This window comes from Meleagris gallopavo, chromosome 13 (genome assembly GCF_905368555.1).
Source record: "Meleagris gallopavo chromosome 13, MGAL_WU_HG_1.1, whole genome shotgun sequence".
NCBI lineage: Eukaryota > Metazoa > Chordata > Aves > Galliformes > Phasianidae > Meleagris > Meleagris gallopavo.
The window spans coordinates 861,086-884,227 of record NC_139416.1 but is presented as its reverse complement, the minus strand read 5'-3'; the positions used below and the strand labels follow the sequence as shown (position 1 = coordinate 884,227).

The 23,142-nt window shown below is 51.8% G+C and overlaps 1 protein-coding gene across 1 annotated transcript in view; it reads right to left on the bottom strand.

Moving 5' to 3' along the window:
- Positions 1-19,951, bottom strand: part of GLG1 (golgi glycoprotein 1) — a 59,488-nt gene extending 39,537 nt beyond the window's left edge. Inside the window, exon 1 of the mRNA XM_085235055.1 lies at positions 19,546-19,951. Coding sequence (XP_085091181.1) covers positions 19,546-19,872 — 327 coding nt within the window. The 5' untranslated portion in view covers positions 19,873-19,951. The remainder of the gene's footprint in view (positions 1-19,545) is intronic.
- Between the last annotated feature and the right edge of the window lie 3,191 nt (positions 19,952-23,142).

Here is a 23,142-nt window from a genome sequence, read left to right as displayed (position 1 = left end):
CCCAGCCCACCCCCACCATGCCTACTGACCACCTCCCTGAGGGTCCCTTCTGTGCTTTAATTAAATCTCTGCTCGCACCCAGAAGCAGCCCGATGAATGGCAAAGTAATTCTGCAGATAATGTCTTGCTGTTTTTCAGTGTTATTAAAAAGATAGAAACATTAAGATGCAAGCATTTAAATAATTACAGAGCAGATCTATTTAGTCAAGAAAAATACCGAGCTTAGCAATAAGGGCTAAAATTAGCTGCAAAATAATACCGCCAGACTAGAAAACTCCAGAAAAATTACTGCTGTGCTCAAGCAAGACTGAAATTACTCCAGTCCAGGCTTTGAGCTTACTTATATCTGCCTGGGATACTGATCTACCCAACGCTTGGTCCTCCTGTCATTAAGGCTACCAAGAAATTAACGAAGAGATCAGAAAGCCAAGGTGAGGCCAGCTGACCCCGCCGTCCTTAGGCACCCCGTACAGCACAGAGACTGGAATCCTTCCTGCTGGAGATGGATGCAATGCAGCACAGCCAGCACACTTAGCTGTTCTGCAGCAAACCCACGTGTTAGCGCCTGCACTTTGGATGGCAGGAGCTCATGACCTTGGGTCTTCTGCAGCCTTAACCATTCCATGAGAAATACAGCACTGCTTCACTTCCACCTGCCCAAGGGTTGAGCACTCCATCCCAAAGCCTTTCAAAAAAGCAAGAAGTACTGCATTAAATGAACACTCAGAACATAGCAAACTAATCGTGCTGGGATAAATGGTGGCTCGGTTTTGAGCCCAACAGGAGGAAGGAGGTGGAAACAGCAAAGGCAGCTGCCTCCACGCTGCATCCCCTGCTACGCACCAACCGTGCTCAGCACTTGGGCTTCAGGAGCGCCTGTGCACGCTGGATGGAAGCTTCTCACGAGGAACTGCATTTCACATGGTAAGAGTTATCCAGCAAGCTTTATTGGAGCCATCTGCACCAATAAGGAAATGAGTCAGCAGCCACCAGCAGCCCTGATTCATCACCCAGAGCTCGTGCTATTTAGGAACCTGCGTACAGCATGCAGGGCAGAGGCGAGCGACGAGCCGTTCCATGGGATGTAAAACATACCCAATTTACATGCGTTTGTTTTTGCTGTGCTCGGGCACCGTTTCTCCAGCAGCACAGGCGCTGCGCAGCAGAACTCCAGCCTGGATGAATCATAATGTTGTCTTTATGTTGCTGGAAGAAAAGCAAATTCTGTTTATTTTAACCCCAGATAAAATCACTTGGAGTTTCTCCAGCGAAACTCGATGTGAATAAGTCCTCAGAGACACCGAGGAGGCAAGGTTTCCATGGGATTGGTAACAAGCTAGCAAATGAGAACCCCATTTGCCTTCAGACCTGGCAAACAAAAGCCCTGTTACAGCAGCAAACTGAGTGCCTTTGCTCAATTGGTCCCTTGCAAAAGCCTGCGCACAGTGCTACGGAAGCACTGCACCTCCCCATGAGGGCTGTGTGCTCCCAGGGAGCTGGTTCCCAGCAGGTCAGCATCTCAGGGGGTGGTGGTGCACTGGAACAGGTTGCCCAAGGAGGCTGTGGATGCCCCATCCCTGGATGAATTCAAGGCCAGGCTGGATGTGGCTCTGGGCAGCCTGGGCTGCTGGCTGGTGACCTGCACACAGCAGAGGGTTGGGACTGGATGAGCACTGTGGTCCTTTTCAACCCAGGCCATTCTATGATCTCCCCCACACAGTGTGCCCTGTGTCTCCGAGAGCTCCTCTCCAAAGAGCAGTGGGGCTTTCAGCCTGAGCTCTTCCCCTCAAACCCTAACAGAGCCATTCAGCCACGCGTTCAGCCTGGAAATCCTGGATGTGATGGTAATTCAGAGGATTTAAAACGATGCCGCGGTAAGCAGCCAGATCAGCTTCCCTCAGGCCAAGAGAAGAAATTATAGCTGGCCAGCTTTACACAGATGAGCAAGTTTGAAAAAAATAAAGACGTATTTGATGCTGGATGTTAAGAGAGAGCTCAAGGAGCTTTCTGGAAAGCAGCGTTAGTAGAAAGATGTCTTACCCGTACGCGGCCAGCCAGACACCTGCACACAAATCCTTCCAATTACTGTTTCCATAACTCCTACTTAAAAAGCTATGAATAAAGACAAGCTGCAATTAAAGAGACTGAGCACACCTCCGGTTTCTCTGCTAATAGCTGTGGAGTGGAAATAACGGGGGAGGAAGCGGCAGGGGAGGAAAAGGAAAACCCAGCTGCTGCCATGCTGCTCAGCCACAGCACCAGCACTGTGCCACTGCCACCATCAGAACACCGGGGTTCAACCAGCAGTCCCAGTGCTTTCAGTCGGCCTCTTCCTCCCACTCGTGCTTGATTTTGTTGTTAGCCAGCCAGAAGGCTGGGATGGCAGCCCCAAATCCTGCCTGAGTTGCACAGGGCGGGCTGGAAGGACCGGAAGGTAACTAGAGATAGGATGGAGAGGTGATAGACTCACGTTGTGCCAGGGGAGGTTTAAGCTGGATATTAGGAACAATTTCTGCTTCGGAAGAGCAGTAAGGCAGTGGAACAGCTACCCAGGGAGGGATGGGCTCCCCATGCCTGGAGATGTCCCACAGCCGTGGCGATGTGGCACTGAAGGATGTGCTGGGGTGGGCTTGGGTGGGGATCTGAGAGGTCTCCTCCAACCTTAAAGATTCTATGACAATCACATGAGCAACACTGCACCTTCTCCCTGATCTTTCCTTTACAACTACAAGAGAACTTCAGAGTAGAAGTATACAGTGGGTAGCAGCTCTCAATTGATAGAAAACACCATGCTCCAGTCAATGGTGGTGATGTGTTGCACCACTGACCTGTCTGAAGTTACACACGAAAGCAATGTTCTCCTACCATCTCAAGGCCAGCTAGGCTGGACAAATGAACATTAAATTACAAACCCCAGCCTCTACAAGCATGAAAATCCACAGCAGGGAACACCTGGTTTTCAGGAACACTGCCATGATGCTGATGGCAATGCCCAGGCAGTCCTCACTGCAGAACCTGGTAGCATTTTGTCCCACCCACTAGGCAGAATAAAGACGTTTTCCTTAGAAGACAGCACTTGAAATAGTACAGAGGGATGTGTTAAAGTCCTAAAGTAGACCAAAGTTCCCACCTCACTCCCTGCTTTCCCCTCACCATGCTGACTCTGATCTGCTCTCATTGGTATAAGCCCTCATGCAGACACATTTTTTTGACCACTGTGAACATTCAAGCCCTTTGCATGCAGATTATCGGGATGATAAGAAATTAAAAATGCTGGCATAGCACAACTTTTGCAACAACAAAGTGAGATCTGAAAGCATCAGGCACAGGTTAACCCTGCCAAAAAACAAACGATGACTTTGGTCTCCTGTGATCTCTTTGCCTGCCTTTGGACTTCGTAGCAGGATGAGAGGATACCAGGTATCAGCTTCTGTACAGAAGGGCAAGGCAGCTCGGGAACTCAGCCACCAGTTAGCCAACCATTCATGCAGGTGTTTCTAAGGCCACCACTCAAGAGCAGAAGCTGGGAACACCATTGTCCCAGGACTGCTTAAGGCAAGATAAAACACGGAACAGAGGCATTAGATGTGTGCAGAAGGAAATCAGATATTCCCAAATAAAGCTCTGCAAGGTAGCAGCATCCCCAGCAAGCGTGCATGTGGCACAACATACAACCAATCCCTCCGCTGTAGGGCATATGCTCTGCTAGCTTCACTGAAAAGAGTGCACACACTGAAAGTCATCACCTACAGCTCCTCTGGCATTAGCTGGGTAAGAGCCCAATCATGGCACAACAGGAGTTGGAGGCATCCAAAGAATGAAAGCAGATGGAGAGAAGGAGCTCACAAGCTTTACTCCCCAGCATCAGGCATTCAGATGCAACCCTCAGGGTTTCCCCCACCCACATTTAATGGAAAGTGCTCATCCACAGGTTTCCATCCACTTTAGAAGGCGGTAAGGAAGAGATGCTGCTTTGTGCTGTGAGTTCTGCGCAGCTCGCAGGGAGTCCCAACACAGGGCATGGCAATGCCTTCCATCCCCACTGCCTTGGGAATAAGAAGCAAGGACAGAAAAGCCTTAAAGCAAGCTAAGGACTGCCAGCTTTAGACAGTTTTCACTTTATCACACACAGACCAAGCGTTCCAAAAGCAGCATTTTCAGGCTCCCTGAAGCCTGCAAAATTGAATTTAGTAAATTCAGGTTTACATTTGTAGCTATACCAGAGCACTTAATGCGCTAACCTGAGGCAACCAGATTAATATGGATATTTTTATAATGGATAATCTAGGAAATTATCAAACAAGCCTTGACGTTGAAGTCAAGAAGAGACGATGCCGTGGAGTAACCCTGAACCACTCCTACACAAGGAAATATCTTTTTAGCTCATCCTTTTCCCAAAACGGACCCTAAAACAATCAGCTCCAGCACAAACCCATGGAGGATCCACATAAGAGAAGTGGTAGAGCTATGCTGCAGAGAATCCCCCACAAACAACCCGAAAGCCACATCACCATCCTTCCTGCTTCTCCTCAATAACTGTCATGGAGAGGTTCTGCTTTATTTGCTGCTTTCTGCTGATCTGCAGCTGCTCACAGCAACCTCAACAGCTGCCAACGGGGGCAAGGGATGGTGCAGGGCAACTGGAGAGTGGTCAAGTTGAGCTACTGCAGACCCACATCCTCCAAATCAACCCCAGCACTCAGGGATAGGCCAGAGGCCAGCAAAAAAATGTGTATTCTTTTCTCTGCAGGACGAGTGAGATCATCCAGCCAAACGTCCATGTACTGGGAACCTCAGAGACCAAAGAAGGGCACAAACCTGTGGGGAAGCCACGCTCCCGTGCTGACTCTCCTGAATTGTTCTGCTGTGCCAGAGCTGCAGCCAATTCTGCATGCAAACTGGGTGAGAAGAGGCAGTGAGTTGCAGAGAGGCATCTGTAACCCTACCATGCTGCACCTTCCTGTGCTAGATGCCTAGATGCACTGTGCTTCTCAAAACAAAAAAAGCTCATTTGGTCCTTGTCAGCTATACTGGTTATTATGTTAGAGCCCATAGCTTGCAAACAGCACTCTGCAGGCAAGCACCACATTGCTACAGACCTGCAGCAACCCCAGGAGAGCCCTGACACCAAAGCCAGCCAGATGCACTGCTGCTCCGACCCAGCTCCCAGGCTTGTTATCACAAGCATTAGCACTGCAGCTTCCCGCGGGTTCACACGTTTGCAAGTAATAATTTCAGACAAAGCAGGCTCCTGCCATTTGAACTTGCAAAGCTGCTTCTCAGAGTGCACGCACTGCAACCTGCCGTCAGCCCTGCGTCCTCAAGTGGGCATCTTCCAACAAGTGACAGCCCTCAGAAACCTGAGTGCTTCCCCTCGTCCTCACGGTGCACACCTGCAAAGAAAGCACGCCATCCAACAATATGTTCTTCCCTCAAGCTTTTCAGTGAACCGGCCTCGACTGATTCCCATTGCTAGAGTCACACAAGGATCGCTTGCTAGGATCACCAGAGCTCCGAGGTACATAAATAAAACTTGCTTCTGCAAACCCAGACTTGCTGCAGCTTGCTCTTAGGGAATGGGGCAGTGGGTGTGAGCTGGTTTCCCTGCCCAAAAGCGTCCAACATCAGCTCTGTTCCTCTGCTCAGCTCTGCAGCTCACCACAACCATTGGGACCTACTCCAGAAGTGGGGGAGCAACTCTCCAACGCAGTGCAGGTCACTGGAACAGCACATTTCTCTACGTACCACTTGAAAAGCAGAGCAGACAAACACAGACTTGATTCCTGGTAAGCGCCAAGCTCGCTGACCTCCTGCACCCCTGAACTCATCCTTGTCTTTGTTTGGCACACCAGGGTGTGCATTTCTGGCTGGCTGCCTCCCAGAGCAGCTCCATCACACAGCAAGCCTTGCTGGAACAGGTGAGCTCCTACTGACACAGGTGGGGCTCCCAGCCAGCTCACTGCCCTTCCAGATAAGGAAAAGGGAGTTAATCCATCAATTATTTTGAACTGAAGGCTTGATCCTTCTTCCCCATCTTCTATTTAAAATTGCGGTGGGAGTAGGATTAGCAGAGTGAGGCTTTATACTAACCAAGGCAGGAGAGGCGTGCAGCTTTCAGGCTCTACACGGCAGCATCACAGCACGCCCCAGACAAACAGAGGCAGGTCTTCCCTGCACCAGAATTGATGGTGTTTTGTTGACAGTCTGACACTTCACCATTTTTCACCTGGGAAGCTTAGGCCGAATTTCAGAGGTGGGGGCAAAGTGGGGTTTTGAGCACTTCCTTGCCTCAGTTTTATCATTCCAAATCTGCTCATTTTGCATTATGGGCCTTCCTTGATTGCCAGCACTGGGAACAAACTGTGAGCCGAAAGTCAAGCGGGTTTTAATGTACCTTGAACAGCAAGGCAGTACTAAGTCAGCTGTTACAGACCTGGGCAGCAGGGGATGCTCCAAATGAGCAGGTTCCTGAGGGCAGAGGCACAGCCCCACTGTGACCACTGCAATGCCTCCTGAGTGCGGGGCAGCCCATCCCATCTGCTTTCCTGGCAGGCATTTGCAGTGAGCCAGCATCCAACTGACAGAGCTACAAACCTCTCTGTCTGAAGGGAGGCAGAGGAGCCATTTGGCAGCAGGGGGATTGCTGTGCCTTGGTGGGGGCTGCAGCAAAGTGAAGGCGGTGCTGGAGCTGAACAGATGCTGGGGATTTCCCTGCCTAATGCACATTAGCACTTAGTATTTGCAATCCCAATCCCCAGCACCAAGCAGTTAATTTGCATGTTAATTAGAAGCAGGTCACCAGAAAATTACACCAGGCAGCCTTTCTGTGCTGACTGGAAGGGGCAGGGAAGCTTTCTTCCCCTGAACACCCACATCTCTGCAGGCACATCTCCTGTGGCCAGCAAGCTGCCCTGAGCCCTAACCCTGAACCCAAGCACATCCATCCCCACACACACACATCACATCACAAACTGCTCTGAGACCAGACACCTTCTGAGGCTCGCAGAGCAAATCAGCACATTTGAGCAACAGAAGAAATAACAGGAAACGATTCTAATCAGAAAGGCTCCTGCTCTCACAGTGAATTGCACCTGAAAGGACGAGCTGTGCAGGAGAGGTGTGCAGCTGGTCCCACTCCAGCAGCTGTGCCTTGCACACTCACCCCATCCTGCTTGCTGCTCACATCCCTGCAGGGTTAAGAAGGAACAGCAGAGAGAAAAGGACATGAGATGGGCACAGCCATCCCTCTGCTCATGCCAGCACACTGAATGCCATGGTTATCGCTGCTGTTTGAGGAGCTGCACTGCCGAGCTAAGCTGAGCCTCCCAAAGTTGGTCAAAGGTGTGGGTTCAGTCAGTAGCTCAACTCACAGCTCAGTTCTGCAAGCAAGCAGCAGGTGTAACTGAGCACACAGCAACAAGCTGTGGCACAGAAGGCTCCTCTGAACCCAGCAACAGCAAAGAAAGCATTTCATGTACATATATTACAGTGGAATGAATGAACCCACCTACGGTTCGGCCAAAGATATCCTTGCAGGAGAACGTAAAGCTGCTGAAAACCACGGAAGGTACTGTGTCAGCTCAGCCAGCTGCAAAGTTCTCTTTGATTTTAACCAGCGGCAGCATTTGAACTGCTTGCACCCAGCCTGCAAGGGAGCCTGCACAGCAACACATCGGATTTTAACACCTAATTAAGCAGGTTTCTGAGCATGGCACATCGAGCTGGGGACCACCAGCCGTGCTGCCTCGTTAATAACACTTACTGCATCAAGTAAGGAACAAGGAACACAGCGCCGTGGCTGACCCAACAAGAAACAACCTGCTTTTGTTTCGAGTACCTAAGAGGAAAGCTGAAAATTCAATTATGTTATTAGAGAGGGAATTACACAAAATTAAGTGGTAAATGATGAAAATCCTGTAATATCACTGCATAAACTCATCGTGTGAAGACTGAAGGGCTGTGGCCCTTTCTCTGTGCTGCTGCTGGAAGTCCAAGCAGAGCACACAGGGTCTGTGCTGGGAGTTCACGGCAAAACAGAGCGGGTTTACCTGTTCTCAGAACAGTTTTCCAACACTGCTGAAGTCTCCAACACGCTCCTCTGCCAAACAGGTGTTACAGGTGTTACCTGCAGCAGAGGCCCTAAGAAAAAGTATCTGAAGAAGAAAACAAGCAGCACCGGTGCTGCAATGAAACTGCTCCCGTTGGGTTAAATCATAGGATCACTTGAGTTGGAAGAGAGCTTCAAAGGCCATCTGTTCCCACTCCCTGCACTGAGCAGGGACACCCACAGCTCCATCAGTGCTCACAGCCCCGTTCCCTGACCCTGGCTGCCTGCAGGGATGGGGCAGCACCAGCTCTCCAGGCATCTCAACACTCTTTAACTGCAACAGCGGAGCAGCCGTGCAACCAGAGCACGAGGCAGGGCAGCCACACCTCCTGCAAGCACAAAAGCACTGAAGAACGTTAACTGCAGAATAGTTGTTAGGCTTTTATTTGAAGAAAATAAGCCCACTGAGGTTGGCTCCTGTCCTTTCAGACCCCGGTCCCAGCCCAGCTGACATCCCCTGGTCACTCCTATCCGTTCCTATCACTGCCTGAGCTCGTGCTCAGCCCAGGAACACAAGCCATCATTTTCAGCCACTCCTCGGAGCACACAGCGCTGTGACCTGCCAGTTAATTTTATCTCTAGTCATGCTTGAACAATCCCTCGATAACAGAACAGGGACTTTTTCCTTTCAACAAGAGCTGTATCAACAATGAAACAAAGCAGACGAGTTAAGCACAAAAGCACCGCCGCCAATGGAAGATAAGACAACACGGGACGTGTGCTCCACAATTACGTAAGGCATGAAAATCCGGCTTTCCAAGGGAGCAGAGAACAAAGTCTGTGCATCGCCATTCTGTCTTTTCATCTGGAAGCCTCACGGAGGAGGTTTCCTCCAAGTGCTGTGTCGGGGTGCACCGAAGGCCCCCAGCGGTCCCACATCACCTCCCAGCCATCCACCAACTCCGCCAAGGCCTGAGCTGCCCTGGGTCGAGCACACACAGACAGGAGCCACCCGTGTGACAAAGCTGCAGTCTCTCAAGGAGTAATGCAAAGAATTCATGCAGCAAAACCCTGAGCCATGGCCATGCAAGCTGACTGCTGACTTACCGCTCCCCGGCTGCACTGATACACCCCTTCTTCCCTTCTGCACACCCACGGTGATGTGTTACTACGAGCACGTCATCCACGGGCTGCCTAATTAGCTGGATGAGAAGAGACTTCACGTTTCCCAGTTTCCTTAGTATAACCAATTTAAACACAGGACTTTATCCCTTAAGGGTAAGGCCGCCTGCCTGACATTAATTAACACCGAGTCCACTGCAATTTGCACACAAGAAAATGGAGCAAACCACGTCTGACAGCAGCAGAGACGGCTCTGTGCAGGTCACAACACGGGTGTACACAGACAAATATTTACAGGAACTCCTCTTGTAGAGAGCCATTCCCTCATATCTGCCTTGTCAGCCTACACCAAGCACACGGAACAGCTTCCAACCTAAAGCAGAAGGCAGATCTCATTAGGGTGCTCCAACTAATAGACCTGCACATTTTAACACAACAGCTTAGTAAGAAGAAAAACTCGTCTTCTCTCCTACCGTCAGCCCTCAGACCATTTCTTTACCCACATTTCCCACCCAAAACTCAACGCTTTCGGAAGAGCTCAGCCTGCAGCACTCAGTGCCCCTAAGACACAGGGCCCTGGGGAAGCAGCACTGCAGCCCAAGAGCCTCCGGCTGCTTTGATCAGATGCATAACACTTACAAGATACAGAGAGGGCAAATTTAAAAAAAATAAAACAATCTACAAGTAGTTTTAAGTCTCCTATGTATTGATCAAGAACTTAACAGAGTAATTAGCCTGGGCTCATTAAAACATGCTTTCCATTAGGTATCTAATCTGAATTCATTTACACAGCCAAAGCCTTCCTCCTCCTGCCTTGAGCAGCATGCTGTGGGGTGATGAACCCCACCTTGAGCCTCTGAGGTCACCACGCTTCAGTCTCCCCTGAGAACACGTCCTGGTGCACAAAATCGCAGCAGCACACAGTGGATATGGCTTTCCAGGAACTCTCTCCTTTAAGCGTTCTACCAAAGCATCTCAAAGACACCAGAAAGTTGGGACAGCAGAACCTTGGGCTCACATTGCCCTGCCTGACACAGGCAGCTCAGAAAGGGAAAGCCTACAAATTTTGGATTGGCCCACTCCATCATGCTGTTACTGCACGCAGAGTTAGAGCACCAGGTCCTCTACCAGTTGGAACACACGCGTTCCTCCAAAATAGCCAAAAGCATTCCCAGGACAATCCCTTCTTCAAAACAGGAAATCTCTGTAATGAAACCATTTGGAAAGGAATGAGACGAATAAGCTGCACCAAGATCTTTGTATGCAAGGGCTGGATCTCAAAAGCTACACGAGCACAGGGCGTTGTACCCAGAGACATCTCTCCCTGGGGCAGGGTTGAACACCCCCTCTCAAAAGGGCTACCTTGAGATGCTGCTGAACACTGACATCTTTCTCCCCTGAGAGCAGGGGTAGGACCGCCCCGCTGTGCCAGCCTTACCACCACTGCAACATCTCCAAAGCCACAGGTGGCATTCATCACACGGATCTCAGCTCACGCTCCAAGCTTGCTGCAGATTACACACAACTTGGCAGGTACTGTTAGCATAGGTACAAGACAAATTTAGCTAGAACGTGGGGATGAGCTGCTTGCATCCCTTCCCTCTTCCTACAGCTGCTCCCAGGTTCCTTCTCACATGCAAGGGAGGACACACGCCTACAGGAAGCCTACAGCAAACACCCACCAGTCAGTAACTACCAGCTCCAAGAACAGACGAGCTCTCCAGGGCAGCAACATCCTGCCCCATACCACACCTCTCTCTGAGGACAGCCCCACGCATGGCCCAGTCCTTTTGGACCGACACCAGCTGCAGATCTGCCACAGGAGGATTAAGAAACACTTCAATCCCACTGAGAGGCTGCAGACAAAAGGAACTCTGACCCGCTCCTCACAAAGCACTTTCTATGGGTTAGAGCTAGTGACAGACAGCAGGAAAGAATGCAAACACCAAGTAACTCACATCCATACCCACTGCACCCTTATCTTCTCACACAGCACATCTTGCCAGTGAGCGCATCACACATTGGCACTTCTTGGTATGGAAAGGAACACAGCTATATCTCCCTCAGCCGAGAGACTAATTAAGAAAAAAACTGCAATTTGCTCGACATTACAAGATGCTAACCATCCCCAAGACTACAAGGCAAACCTCAGCTGTTATGGAACCCGCAATGCTGACAAGGAAAAACAAAAACAAACCTCACCTCCGCTCGCAGCACCGATGCAGACTCACTGCTTTGCCCACGCTCACCACCTGTGTCCCACTCTGCTGTTGCTGAGGATACCAAAGTTATTTTAACCAGAAACTCGAGTTCCTTGAGCAATGCAGGATCACCAGACAGGTTCTCATCCACACCCAGCCCAAAGAAAGCACCATCAGCCTCAGGTACGCAGCACACGTGCTGTGGTTTGGTGGCTGCCAACAACCGCTGCTGCCTGAACACCAAGACAAGCCTCCCCAGCCTACTGTTCAACCAATGGAACGAATGAGAGGTTCAACCAACTGTGCATCTCTTCCAGGGAAAGAGGGCATCCTACCATTCTATCACCCCAAAGAGAACAGGGGCACCTGAAGATAAATACTTCCACAGCCAGAACCCAGCAACGTGCCATGAGATCCAAGAAGCAAGAGGTTATAACAGAAGCCTCTGAACTGCTCTTCTGTGAAACCAATGCAGCTGCTACATTCACCGCCATCAGGCAAACCCTGGGATTTTTACCAGAATCAGAAGGGCACGGCACCTCCATGGCATACTACAATCTATTTCTAGGAAAATTAGCACTTCCTAGACTAGAATAGGCCAGAACAACAGTTCCTACATCTTGTCCTGGAAGGACTTAATTAAGATGGCTCGGCTAGGATGGCTTTGGTTTGACAAGCAAAGTAGTGAAAAAAATCCACACTATAAAAAAAAGAAGAGCATCCACCTTCACCGCTCAGCATGGGCACGTGCCCAAAAGCAGAGGGGTGGGTAACTTTGACCCAGTCCTACTTCCCATCGTTTCCAGGAGGATTCAGGATCAGGAAAGCATCTGTGCAGCTTTGTTCCACAAATACGTCTTTGGAACAGGCTGCCCGGAGAGTTGGGGGAGTCCCCACCCTGGAGGCGTCCCAGAGCCATGGGGATGTGGCACTGAGGGAGGTGAGCACTGGGCACAGTACGGTGGGCTGGACTTGGGGATCTGAGAGCTCTTTTCCAACCTTTCTGATTCTACTCCAATTTCTGATTCTACTTTCCTTTCCGACTCTACTTTTGCCAGGAAGGTACAGATCTGACAATCCACATGCAATCTGACAATCCATGGAGGGCCAGCAAAGCAACCGACCCTCTACCTTCTGAAGAGGCAAAGAAATCCAGGTTCACTACTCCATGGGGGAGCACCACAAAGGCTAACTGAGCCCCCCAGTATTCTAATAAAGTTTTCAGGAAATGCCTTCTCGGTATTCTAGGGTGCTGTGAACCCCAGCGAATAAAGCGGTCAGCGGTCATCAGAAGGCAACATTTGTAAATTAACCTTTAAAGGCTTCATGAATTCATGACAGATCTCACCAGAATGTCTCAACAGTGGGAAGAATTTGGGAAATTGCTTTGGGAAGAGCTGATATACAAAGAATTATTTAAATTCCATCCGCCCTCTCCCAAACAGAACAAGTTTAGACTATGGCTTTCTACAGCAGGACACCACAAGAGCTCACAACCGCCTGAAGGAGGGGTGGGAGGCAAAGCCCTGCTTTGTGGCTTGCTGCATCTTTCCCCTCCATGTAGGTCTCAGCTCACAGAGGCAAAGCCAACATAGCCTTGGAGTGTGTGAAATGGGTATGATGCAAACAGTCTGAAGCCCAGTTGCTAAGTCCTACCTGAGCTGCAACAAGCTGTGTTTTTCCAGGAACATCTCCCTGCCCACTGCTGCTGTCACTGCAGGCATTGGGAGCATTTGCAGTGATGATCTGTTGCATGTTCATTGCTTGCTGAAGTACAGGAGAGATTCATAAAGAACGCAGCAAGCTGCGGGTGTGACTGTGCTCCACAAGGTGGATATACAATCCCACCCTTCCTACTATTAGTCTTCCACAGCTATACTTCCAATTAAGGCTATTAACAATTAGAATGAGCGCACACCCTCAGAGCTGTGGTTGAGCTGAGCGAAAAGCTGTTTCCTGCCGATGCTGGGTGAAACCACACTCAGCTGCTGGGATGCACCAAGCCAGCAAAGAGCTCACTGTCTGAGCCCCAGCCCTGCACTCACAGGGAAGACTCAGACTGGAAGTCAGCACTTCAGCTTTTTCTGCTTTCAAAAGCGAAGACTTCATACAGCTAAGTAGAAACAAGACAGGTGAAGATGGCTGCTGCTTTCTGCTGAGAAGCAAACCCCGTTACCACACTCACAACATCTTTGGTCTCCTGCTGCAGACGGTGACTCCGACAGCTCTGCTTTCCAGCCACAACTGCTGCCAAGTATTTTCCAACCTGTACTTCTTCTGGTAAGCGGTGACCTGAAATCCTGCTGGATCCCTGTCTGAAAAGCTGGCAGCTGCAGAAAATCCGTGTTTTAAGCAGAAAAAATGGATTATTAAGGTTGCCACAAGAAATCTCCCATTCAAACAGCACTTCACAGCACGCTGTGCTCCACCAGTTCCACTGCGCCTAAGAAGATTTCCCTGTGTGTTGCTCTACACTACTCATTAAGAATGCAGTTCTGGTTGCCAACCACGAAATGCAGCTCAGACTTCTCCACGCTTCGTTAACGACGGCGGCACAGCGCTCTGAGGGCTGCACAGCACAGCACAGCACACCTATCCCTTAGCCAGACAGCTCCAGCAAGGCTCCAGTCAGCTCCAGCAAGGCACCGCGTGCCGTGGTGACAGACCCAGCCATTCACTCATCGCTGCCTCAAACATCAGAACGCAGCAGCATCGACTCAGAACCAGCAGACACCAGAAGCAGCAGGGTCACCGCGCATAAACACCTGGCAAACACACCTTGCACACAACAGCCCTCCATCTGCACTTCCTCAGGCCACTGTACCAATGGGCAGCAGGCTGCAGCCAGCCTGTCTGAGTGCTACAATAAGAGGATTAGATGAATACTGACTTGTTTAAACCCCCAGGAATGCAGCTCGTGGCCCCGTGCACAATTCACACCATACGCCGTGACACTGCATTGCTGCGCTGACGTCAGGCGAAGGTGGTTTGCTGCACTGACTTTATGACACATGTGGAAAGAGGGAGCACAGAGACAGAAAACAGTTTGGTAACGAGGAGCCACTGTGAGCTTCTTCCAGACCTTCCTTCAGCTCAGCTGCAGAGCAGTGCGCTGGAAGTTGACTCAGCTCAAGCCAAGCCTGGACGGCTGTGGGAAGCCTACAAGCCAAGCAGAAATAAAAGAATTAAACAACAACTAGCAAAACTTTCCTGCAGGGCAATTAGTGCATCGCTTAGAAGACGCACTCAGCTGGGTGTGCTCTGCAGCTCACTTGGAGGAAAGCACTGAACAGGCTGGAAGAAAACATCTCTGTGACCAAACTCCTGAGCGTGGGGAGGGCAGGGATGGGTGGGGTTTGTGGGGCCATGAGGAGCCATAGGAGGCTGTAGGGCCACGAACCTCCGCTCCACCAGGATCCGAAGGGCTGGGGCTGAAAGATGATCTTAGCAGTCTTCTCCCACCAGCGTGATTCTAAGATGCTGAGATAACTAAGTTGTCACTGAATGATAGGCGTGTATTTGGAGTAAGCTAGGAGTTATTCTTTAAACAAAAACCAGCACGTTTGCCTGGCTGGTTTTGCACAGCAGGGCTGCAGAAGTGCTGGCTTTAACCACCTACCCCACAGGGCAATGCTTCATTACATCGACAGAACCAGCTGCCTGCTCCGAGGGACTCAGAGCTCCTGAAAAATCAGAGAAGTGTTTCACAGAATACACAGCAACAATGGAGACATCTCAGGTACAACTCAAGCAAAGGCCAACTTGAGACGTGCTCTAATAGGAGCACCTTCAATCAAGTGCTATAACCCTAAGGCCACAAGGAAAGCAGGCCAAGAGAAGCCCTGCAGCTCTGACCCAGAACAGAGCAGTGCCTTTTCAGTAACTGCCCAGCACAGAGGGAACCTGGGGGAGGAGGACCCTCACACCATCCCAGCACAAATCACCATCCCTGAAATAAAAGCATCCCTTGATGGTAAAGAGCAATCATAAAACCACAGAGCCACAGAATGGCCTGGGTTGAAAAGGACCACAGTGCTCATCCAGTTCCAACCCCCTGCTGTGTGCAGGTCGCCAACCAGCAGCCCAGGCTGCCCAGAGCCACATCCAGCCTGGCCTTGAATGCCTGCAGGGATGGGGCATCCACAGCCTCCTTGGGCAACCTGTTGCAGTGAATGTGCTGACAGAATTGAGTTCTTGGGTTTTTTTTAATGCCATGGCAACCAACTTCACACAGCTCGAAACGAAATGAGACAGAAGATCAAAAAAAAAAAAAAAAAAAAAAAAAAAAACCAACTATTTTGAGGCAAGATTTAAAATGAAAAGACAATTACCCAGACCTTCTATTCATCTGGCTGGGGGGTGGCTTCTGTATTTTTTTAATTAGCAAGAATAACTGTAAGGCTTTTCCAAAAGAAATTGTACATTTTCCCAGGACCAAAACAACCCAAGCCCACCAAGAAAACAGTGTTCACCTGCAAGCAAGAGAACTCTGAGCCAGCAGCTCTGTACCGGCAGAGGTACCAACAGAGGCAGCACAGCACCTGCCTACAACACTTCCTTCGAAGCAGCCAAGTTTGGGCTGCACCAAGCTGCCTCTGCTGGTTCTCCATGCATCCCTGGAGGAGGCAGGCTTGGAAGATAATCCCCTTTTATTAAACCAAACATCCCAAACCTGTGTTGAACCAGCTAATATGAGTGCAGGCGTGCCAAGGAAAGCACAGAACTGGCTCTGGGGGTTGCACCTCCCACTGTGCACATCTCTGAGGAGGAGGCACTGTTCTGAGCGTCCCAGGTAGCTTCCACCTGCCATGAACCACCAGAAATCCTTCCTCACATTCAGTGTGAGGCAGAGTGCTAGCTGGGGGTCCCAGTACAGACACACACTGAGCATCCAGCTACAGTCCAATGGTTAATTCAATCTCTTAGAACTGTAACCCTTTAAGTTAGCTCAACTTCAGCTGCTGGAACCATCCCATCCCTTTCTTCCTTGAGGATGTAAGAGCTTCTGAGCTCCCACGGCGAGCGCAGCCAGCTTGGAGTCATCACCAGGTCAACAGCCCTTAGAAGAAAGGGACAGCGTAAGCACAGCCTTTGGCAAGGCTTAAGGTACGTTTCCCAGGTTTCTGATCATTGCTTTAAAAAAAAAATCCCTTTGCATGTTGCTGTCTGAACCCAACGGTAGTGCTACAGGCACAAAGAGCCCGCCCTGCATGCCAACCAGCAACAGCAACCAGAGCAGCCTGCTGCCCTGCCATGTGCTCACCTGAAGGCACCGGGAGGTCCTCCAGTGCCATCAGCACTGAGAGGGATTGCTGCTCAGCAAACTGCTGGTCTTCTCTGCCTGCCTTCCCTCCAAACCCAGACGCGTGCAGCACCATCTGCAGCCCTCCATTCCTTGCAGCTGCGGGCAGGAATCCTACCCTGGTGCTTTCAATGCTGTAAGAGCCCGAAGTGATGCCAGTATCTGCTCACACATGAGCTCATGCAGCAGGCTGACTCAAAACAGCCTCCATTCAACCCAGCGCATCGCTGAGGTTAAACAAACAAACGAAGCTCTCCAAGCGGCACAACCACGAGTTGCAGGCAGGGCTCCGAGCTCCAGCTCCTGGCCAGGAGAGCAGAACAGCAGACACTGGGCAGGAGCACACAGTACCTGACTTACAGCCACAGCACCCCCAAAGAGGTGAAGGCTCCGAGCGAGCACCGCTGCTTGGCCTCTCCATCTCAGAGCAGGTGATCCTGCTCAGTGCATCCAGCTCTGACCACGCGTGGGCTCACGAGGAGACAAAGGTGTGCACAGCACAGCACAGCACAGCACACGCTGTCACATCCCCAAGCGATGCACTTCTCCCATCCCGAAGCCAACCCTCAGCATGGAGACAGAGGGGCTTCCCCCTGAAGCACTGTCCCTGCAGAACAGCCCCCCCGGGACAAAGGAGTGTGCAGCCAAAGCCTCCATCTGCAACCCCAACCCAACCACTGCTGTCTGAGCTCTAGGAAAACTCTGCAGCCTTCTCCCACACTGCAATCACACTGATATCCATCTATTGGTATTGCAAAGTATTGTTGTTACCAGCCCACAAAACTGCTTTAAACAAATCACAGCATCAAGCAAGGTCTGCTTAATCAGTGAATTAAGATGTTTTAACTGCAGAAATACATCTGCCAACAAACCAGCACAGCTCCCATGCCCCGTTAAGGTATTTCCATACCTACCTCAAAAATCAAAAACTCTGCCGTGCTCTAAATGCAAAGCCACCATTAGCCATGCACACCATCTACCCAGCAAATGTGTTTTTATTTCCTGGCATCATTTGTATTATAACCACTGAGTTTAGTGGGCAGCCCACAGCAGGGCTCTGAGCTGCAGCCTTCCTGCACAGCGAAGTGGGCAGCGAGCAGAAGGGCTCCGCGAAACTCTTTTCAGACACACCTCTGAGTACCAAGAGTGCACTGCCCTTCTTCTGCCCTTCCCCTACCTTCATAAAATTCAGATTAAAAAAAAATACAATGCTGATGACAAATTTCAATGAACCCTGAAAAAGGAACGTGGCCAGGGCACAAATAACTTCCACTAGAAGAAGATGAACGCATTTGGAACAATGTGATCACGGCTGCTTACACCATCCTTCACCTATACCTCATGAACCCAAGGCTTCAAGGAGCTCCTTCCTGATTATTCTGATTTAAGAGTATCTCAGTATCGCACCACGAAGAGAAAATAGAACCAACTGAGCTCTTAATAACATTCCCAGCCTCAAATTGAAAGCTCCTCTGCTTTTGAGGAACTCCTCTTTCGAGAAGATCATCGTAAGCATTGGGCGGAAGCAGCCAAACCACAACCCAAACCCTCACCTGCTACCTGCAGCAAAGCAGCACCCCAACGCTGCCCTCCCCAGCACCATCCCAACAGCATTCTGTTGTACACTGACACTCGCCATCGTTCTCCTCCATATTAAAACATGGCTGCTACTTTTTGAGTACCCTCCAAGCGAGCTGACAGATGTGCTGGGGTAGAAACGACAAGCTGTGGTGACAAGAGTGACAGCTGAAATGCCACCGATGTCCTCCAGCACTGTCCCCAGGCAATGGGGATTCTGAGACGCAGACCTGTCCCACATCACCCTGCACACAACCCAATGTTCACAACTCACTGCTTCTCTTCAGAACCTGAACAGTAACACTTAGGTGGCACAGTTAGCTGGGTTCAGTTGTCCAGCAGCCCCCCAGGACACAGCCCTTAGGCCGGGACGCAGCCCCGTGGAGCAGCTGATAGCAGAGCAGCTGCTGAGCTCCAGCAGAGAAATCCCAACCCAAAATGACCCCATGGTGTCCCAACGCTGCCCAGGAAAGAATCCATCTTCAGCACTGGGTATTACAACCAGACGGGAGTGCGGCCAGCAAACCCCAGCCATAGAGGCAGGCTTTGAGAGGGAAACCACAGGCAGGCATAACGTTTTGAAGAGCAGAGCATTCAAAAGGTGTGCACAACCAACGTACGGGGCGGTATCGGCTGCAAACAACACAACGCTGAGCATCCCTCTGCCTCTCTCCATACAACCCTGTGCCCGTTCAACTCCATCAACAAGAACCACCCCAGCACAGAGCTGAGGAACTGCACCACCCAAAGGTCCAGCGTGCTAAAATGGCTGAAAACCAATAAACATTGCAAGGGGGGGGGGGGGGAGGAGGGAGGGGCCACACAGCTGTGAAGAGAGGCTGCCTTGGTGGGCAGGAGAGGAGCCGTGAGCCCCCAGTGGGGTCCAAAGGGCCCGGGGGTGGGAGCAGCAGGAAGGGCGAGTTAGATGTATGGACAACGCCGTGGTGCTTTGCAGCCGGGGCAAGCGCTGCACGAGGACTTGCTCAGCTCTGCTACCAGCTATCCGAAATCACGGCGAGAAGTTGGATAAAACAACGAGTCCTCGGGGGGCGTCAGGCCGGGAACGGATCCCGGGAGGCAGCACCCCGTGCTCGGAGATATCCGCCGTCTGCAAGGAGGGCCGGGAAGCAAACGCGAGGCTCTCCGGACGCAGCGCAGCCCGGCAGGCCGCACGGCAGCAGCTCGGAGCGCCCCGCAGCCCCGCTCAGCACCCCGCCCCGCCGTGAGGCCGCGGCTCCCGGCGCTGAGGGCGGACCCGGCCCCGCTCTTTGTTCGCCGTCGGGCCTCGCCCTCACCTCGCGGACGTCCTGCAGGCACTCGAGCACGGCCAGGTTGTTGGCCCAGCTGTGCTTGGAGCACAGCCGCACCACGTCCTCGCGGCACACCGCCTCTTCCGACAGCTTCCACCCGCCGCCGGAGCCGCCTCCGCCGCCTCGGGCTCCCCGCGGGCCCGCGGCACCGGGAGCCGCTCCCTGCGCGGGCTGCCCCGCCGCGTTCAAGCCGGGTCCGGCCTGCAGGCCGGCAGCGGGAGGCACGGCGAGCGCCGGCCGCGCCGCCAGCGCCAGCAGCAGGAGGAGCGCGGGGCCCGGGCAGCGGCTCCGGACACGTCCGCACGGCGCCATCTTGGATCCCCCACCTCCGGCGCGCCCGCCCCGCCGCACGCACGCCGTGTGCAAAGCAGCGCGCCGTCTGACGTCACCGCGGAGAGCCCCGCCCCTCGGCGGCGGAGGTGGGCGGGGCGAGACCACGCCCCCGTCCACCCAGCGCCTCCGTTCAGCCACGCCCCCTCGCGACCACCCCTGAGGGGTCCCGGCGCCATTTTGGGCCAGGGTGCTATTGGGGCACAGCTTCCTTCGTGATTCATCATGACAGCCGTCATCGCAGCCCCAGGCATCTCCACAGCAACAACCCCTATCACGGGGTCCAGCACCATTAGCATGATGTCTTCACAGCGCCAATAGTTTGGGGTAGAAGGGACCTTTAAGATCTTCTAGCCCCAATCCCTCGATATTATTTTCTGGCATTATTTGTATTATAACCACTGAGCTGCCACAGCCACAAGCTCCTGCTTGAGCATCCTCCTTTACACACGAGCTGGTGCTGCTGCCAGCAGAAGCAGGGAGCAGTGCTTGGGCATGCAGCTGTCCCATGTTGGGCACCCAAAATTTGTCCCAATCTTTGCATAAAAATCTCTTTGTGCATCAGTTCTCATCTGGGGAATGGGGATGTTGTCACTCTCCTTAGAAGGCAGTGCCAAGATGTGTTGAAGTGGGAAAGGCTCTTGGCTATGCAATTGGAGAACATAAGAAACCCTAAAGAAAATGAATGTGATTGGTGTGCAGGATAGGAAACTTAAGGCCAAAAACTGAACAACAAAGAAAAAAAACTCAAAATATCAAAGAACTGAGCATTGAATGTCATGTCCAACCAGGCTGCTCAATGCATGTGGGCTCAGCAACTCATAGAATCTTGCATTAGGGGTAGGCGACTCGGCCAAACACCTGCCTTGCACTGCAGGACCCCTGGTTTCATGGCATTTTACTCCTGTCCCCACTGAGACTCCATCCAGGCTTTCTTCATGGGGACAGAGAGAAACAGGTGCTCATGTAAGAGCTGTCACCTACCCACCTACAGGGGGTGAGACGTGCCAAGCTCTGTAAAGTCTTCTGGGGGTGATGCCAGAACCAGAGAGATTTGCTCATGAGCACAGCAGTGAAAGACATAGAAAATGAGCATCTCCACCCCAACTGCACGTGTTGGGTCAAGCAAAGGAGGTTAGGTGAAAAAACAAAGGGATAAAGCATACAGAGAGACAGCAGTTGTGTCCTCACAGATGGGAGAAAGAAAGAAATAGTTGCAAGGTACAATATTTAATTCCCCATTTAGGGGTCAGAAAGGAGCGAGCACAGGGAACACACTTTTCACACTGCGAGCTCATAGAAGAGCCAGGCGGGTTTCTGCCTGACAGCCTCCCCAGGAGCAGTGTTTGGTATCACCACAGCTCCCTCCTCCCTGGGAGCCAGACTTCAGCATCTCACACTAAGGAAATCCATCCAGTCTGAGCTGTACTGCTTCACCAAACCTCAAATCTCACCCTGAGCGCTGCAGCAGTAGATGGCGGAGCCCTGGCAGTCACCCTGCAGAGGCTGTGCTCCTGGAGAGTGCAGGCAGACCTTCAGCAGCCCCACCTGGGTGTGCATCCAGGCAGAGACCATGGCATGAAGGGAGATGGGTGAGCTGGCAAAGTCCCCGTGCTTCTTGCGTTGGCTGCCGGGAAAGCAGTGCTTGGGAGGGATGCTTCGTGCTGGCACCCAGCAGCTGCGCAGCTGGAAACACTTAGAGACAAAAGCCAGCAAAAATCCACCCAGTGCTTGGCAGCAGATCTGGCTTATGGGAAACGATTGGAAAGGCCCAGCATGAGAGCTGGCTCTGCTCCTCCTCATACAACAGGACCAGGAGGAGAGGAGCAGCAGAGGCAGTGCACAGCTTCCAGCTCCTTCCCCAGCCTCAGCTGCCCTCTTTTCCAGGAGCAGCAGCACCCCTGCGTCCTTCTGCTGAGCTCTCTGCACTCCTGGGAAAGTCCTGCTCCAACCTAGGGCTATAACATCCTGATAGCCCATCCCCAAACACACATTTCATAAAGAAGAGCCCCACGCTGTGTCCACACCACAAGTTCAACAAGGAAGAGAGATTTCTTTGTGCACAGCGACATCTCTGCCTGGGCAGTAACCCCAGCAGCTCAGCACAATGCAGCATCGTCACTCTGTGGGGAAGAAAACTTGTCCAATGCAGGGCAGATGCTCCAGTTTCTGACTGGACACAGACTGCTCGCTCCCACGGTCCTGAATTTTGGCTCAGCCACCAAGCAGCGCTGAGGCTCTGTCCCTTGCACAGCCCAGGACTTCAGCACAGCCTCTACACCCGTTGCCCATCTCTGCTGATGAAGGCTGGTGCTTCCCTTCCACTTTGTCTCCACTTATCTCCTGGGCCACAGCTTTGCATCTTCGCCTATCTGAGCATGGAAATAGGCAGAGCACGGCAATGCTTAGATTCCAAGGAGGCTGGGGACAAACAGGAGACAGCATCCCTTGGGTCAGGGTGAGCCTCGTGCCTCCCACACTCACACTTGAAGAAAAGGAAAAAACAAAAGGCAATTTCCCCCTGATGAGCCACAGTTCTTCCCCAGCCTTCTGCTGCTCCCAGCTTGATGCCATCTCAAGCACGGTGGGCAGACACCCCATCCACTGCTAGCGGAAGCAAAACCAACCCCTGGGGACTCTGCAATTAATTACGCTTCAGCAGGTGGGATAATCACCGAGATGAGGCTGAGGCACTTCCCCTCCTGCCCAGCACAGCCCAGGCATTGCCTGTTACCTGCTGGGTTCATCCCGAGGTCACTCTGAACATCAGATAAGCACGGCAGGGCGTAGCTCTGCCCAACCTCCTCCATTTTTCATTACTCAGGGGCACTGCTTACCAAGAGATGGGACTGCAGCACTGTCCACATCCCCTCAGTGCTCCCCAACGCTGCTGCAGCTCCAAGATCTCGTCAGCAATGCTCTGTGCACAGGTTTCCTGCAGGCACAACCCGGCAGCATCTGAGCCCACAGCTCACTGCCATCCAAACACAGCTGGGCTTTTTCTCTTGGCTTTTTCTCTTTAAGCAAAGACGAGTAAACTGAGCAAGAGGCACTTTTGCCTCTTCAGTATTTGTCCCTAAAAATCTTTATCTCAAAAGGAGATAAGAATTGAAATGAGGAACGATGCTCCTCCGCAGCAGGCTGCAGAAAAGCAGCAGTGCACACAGCCAACAGGAAAGCCCCATCTGCAGAGAGCAGAGCTTACCTATTGCCTCCCATCACATTTACTCCAGGAGCTGCCACAGGGCTGCC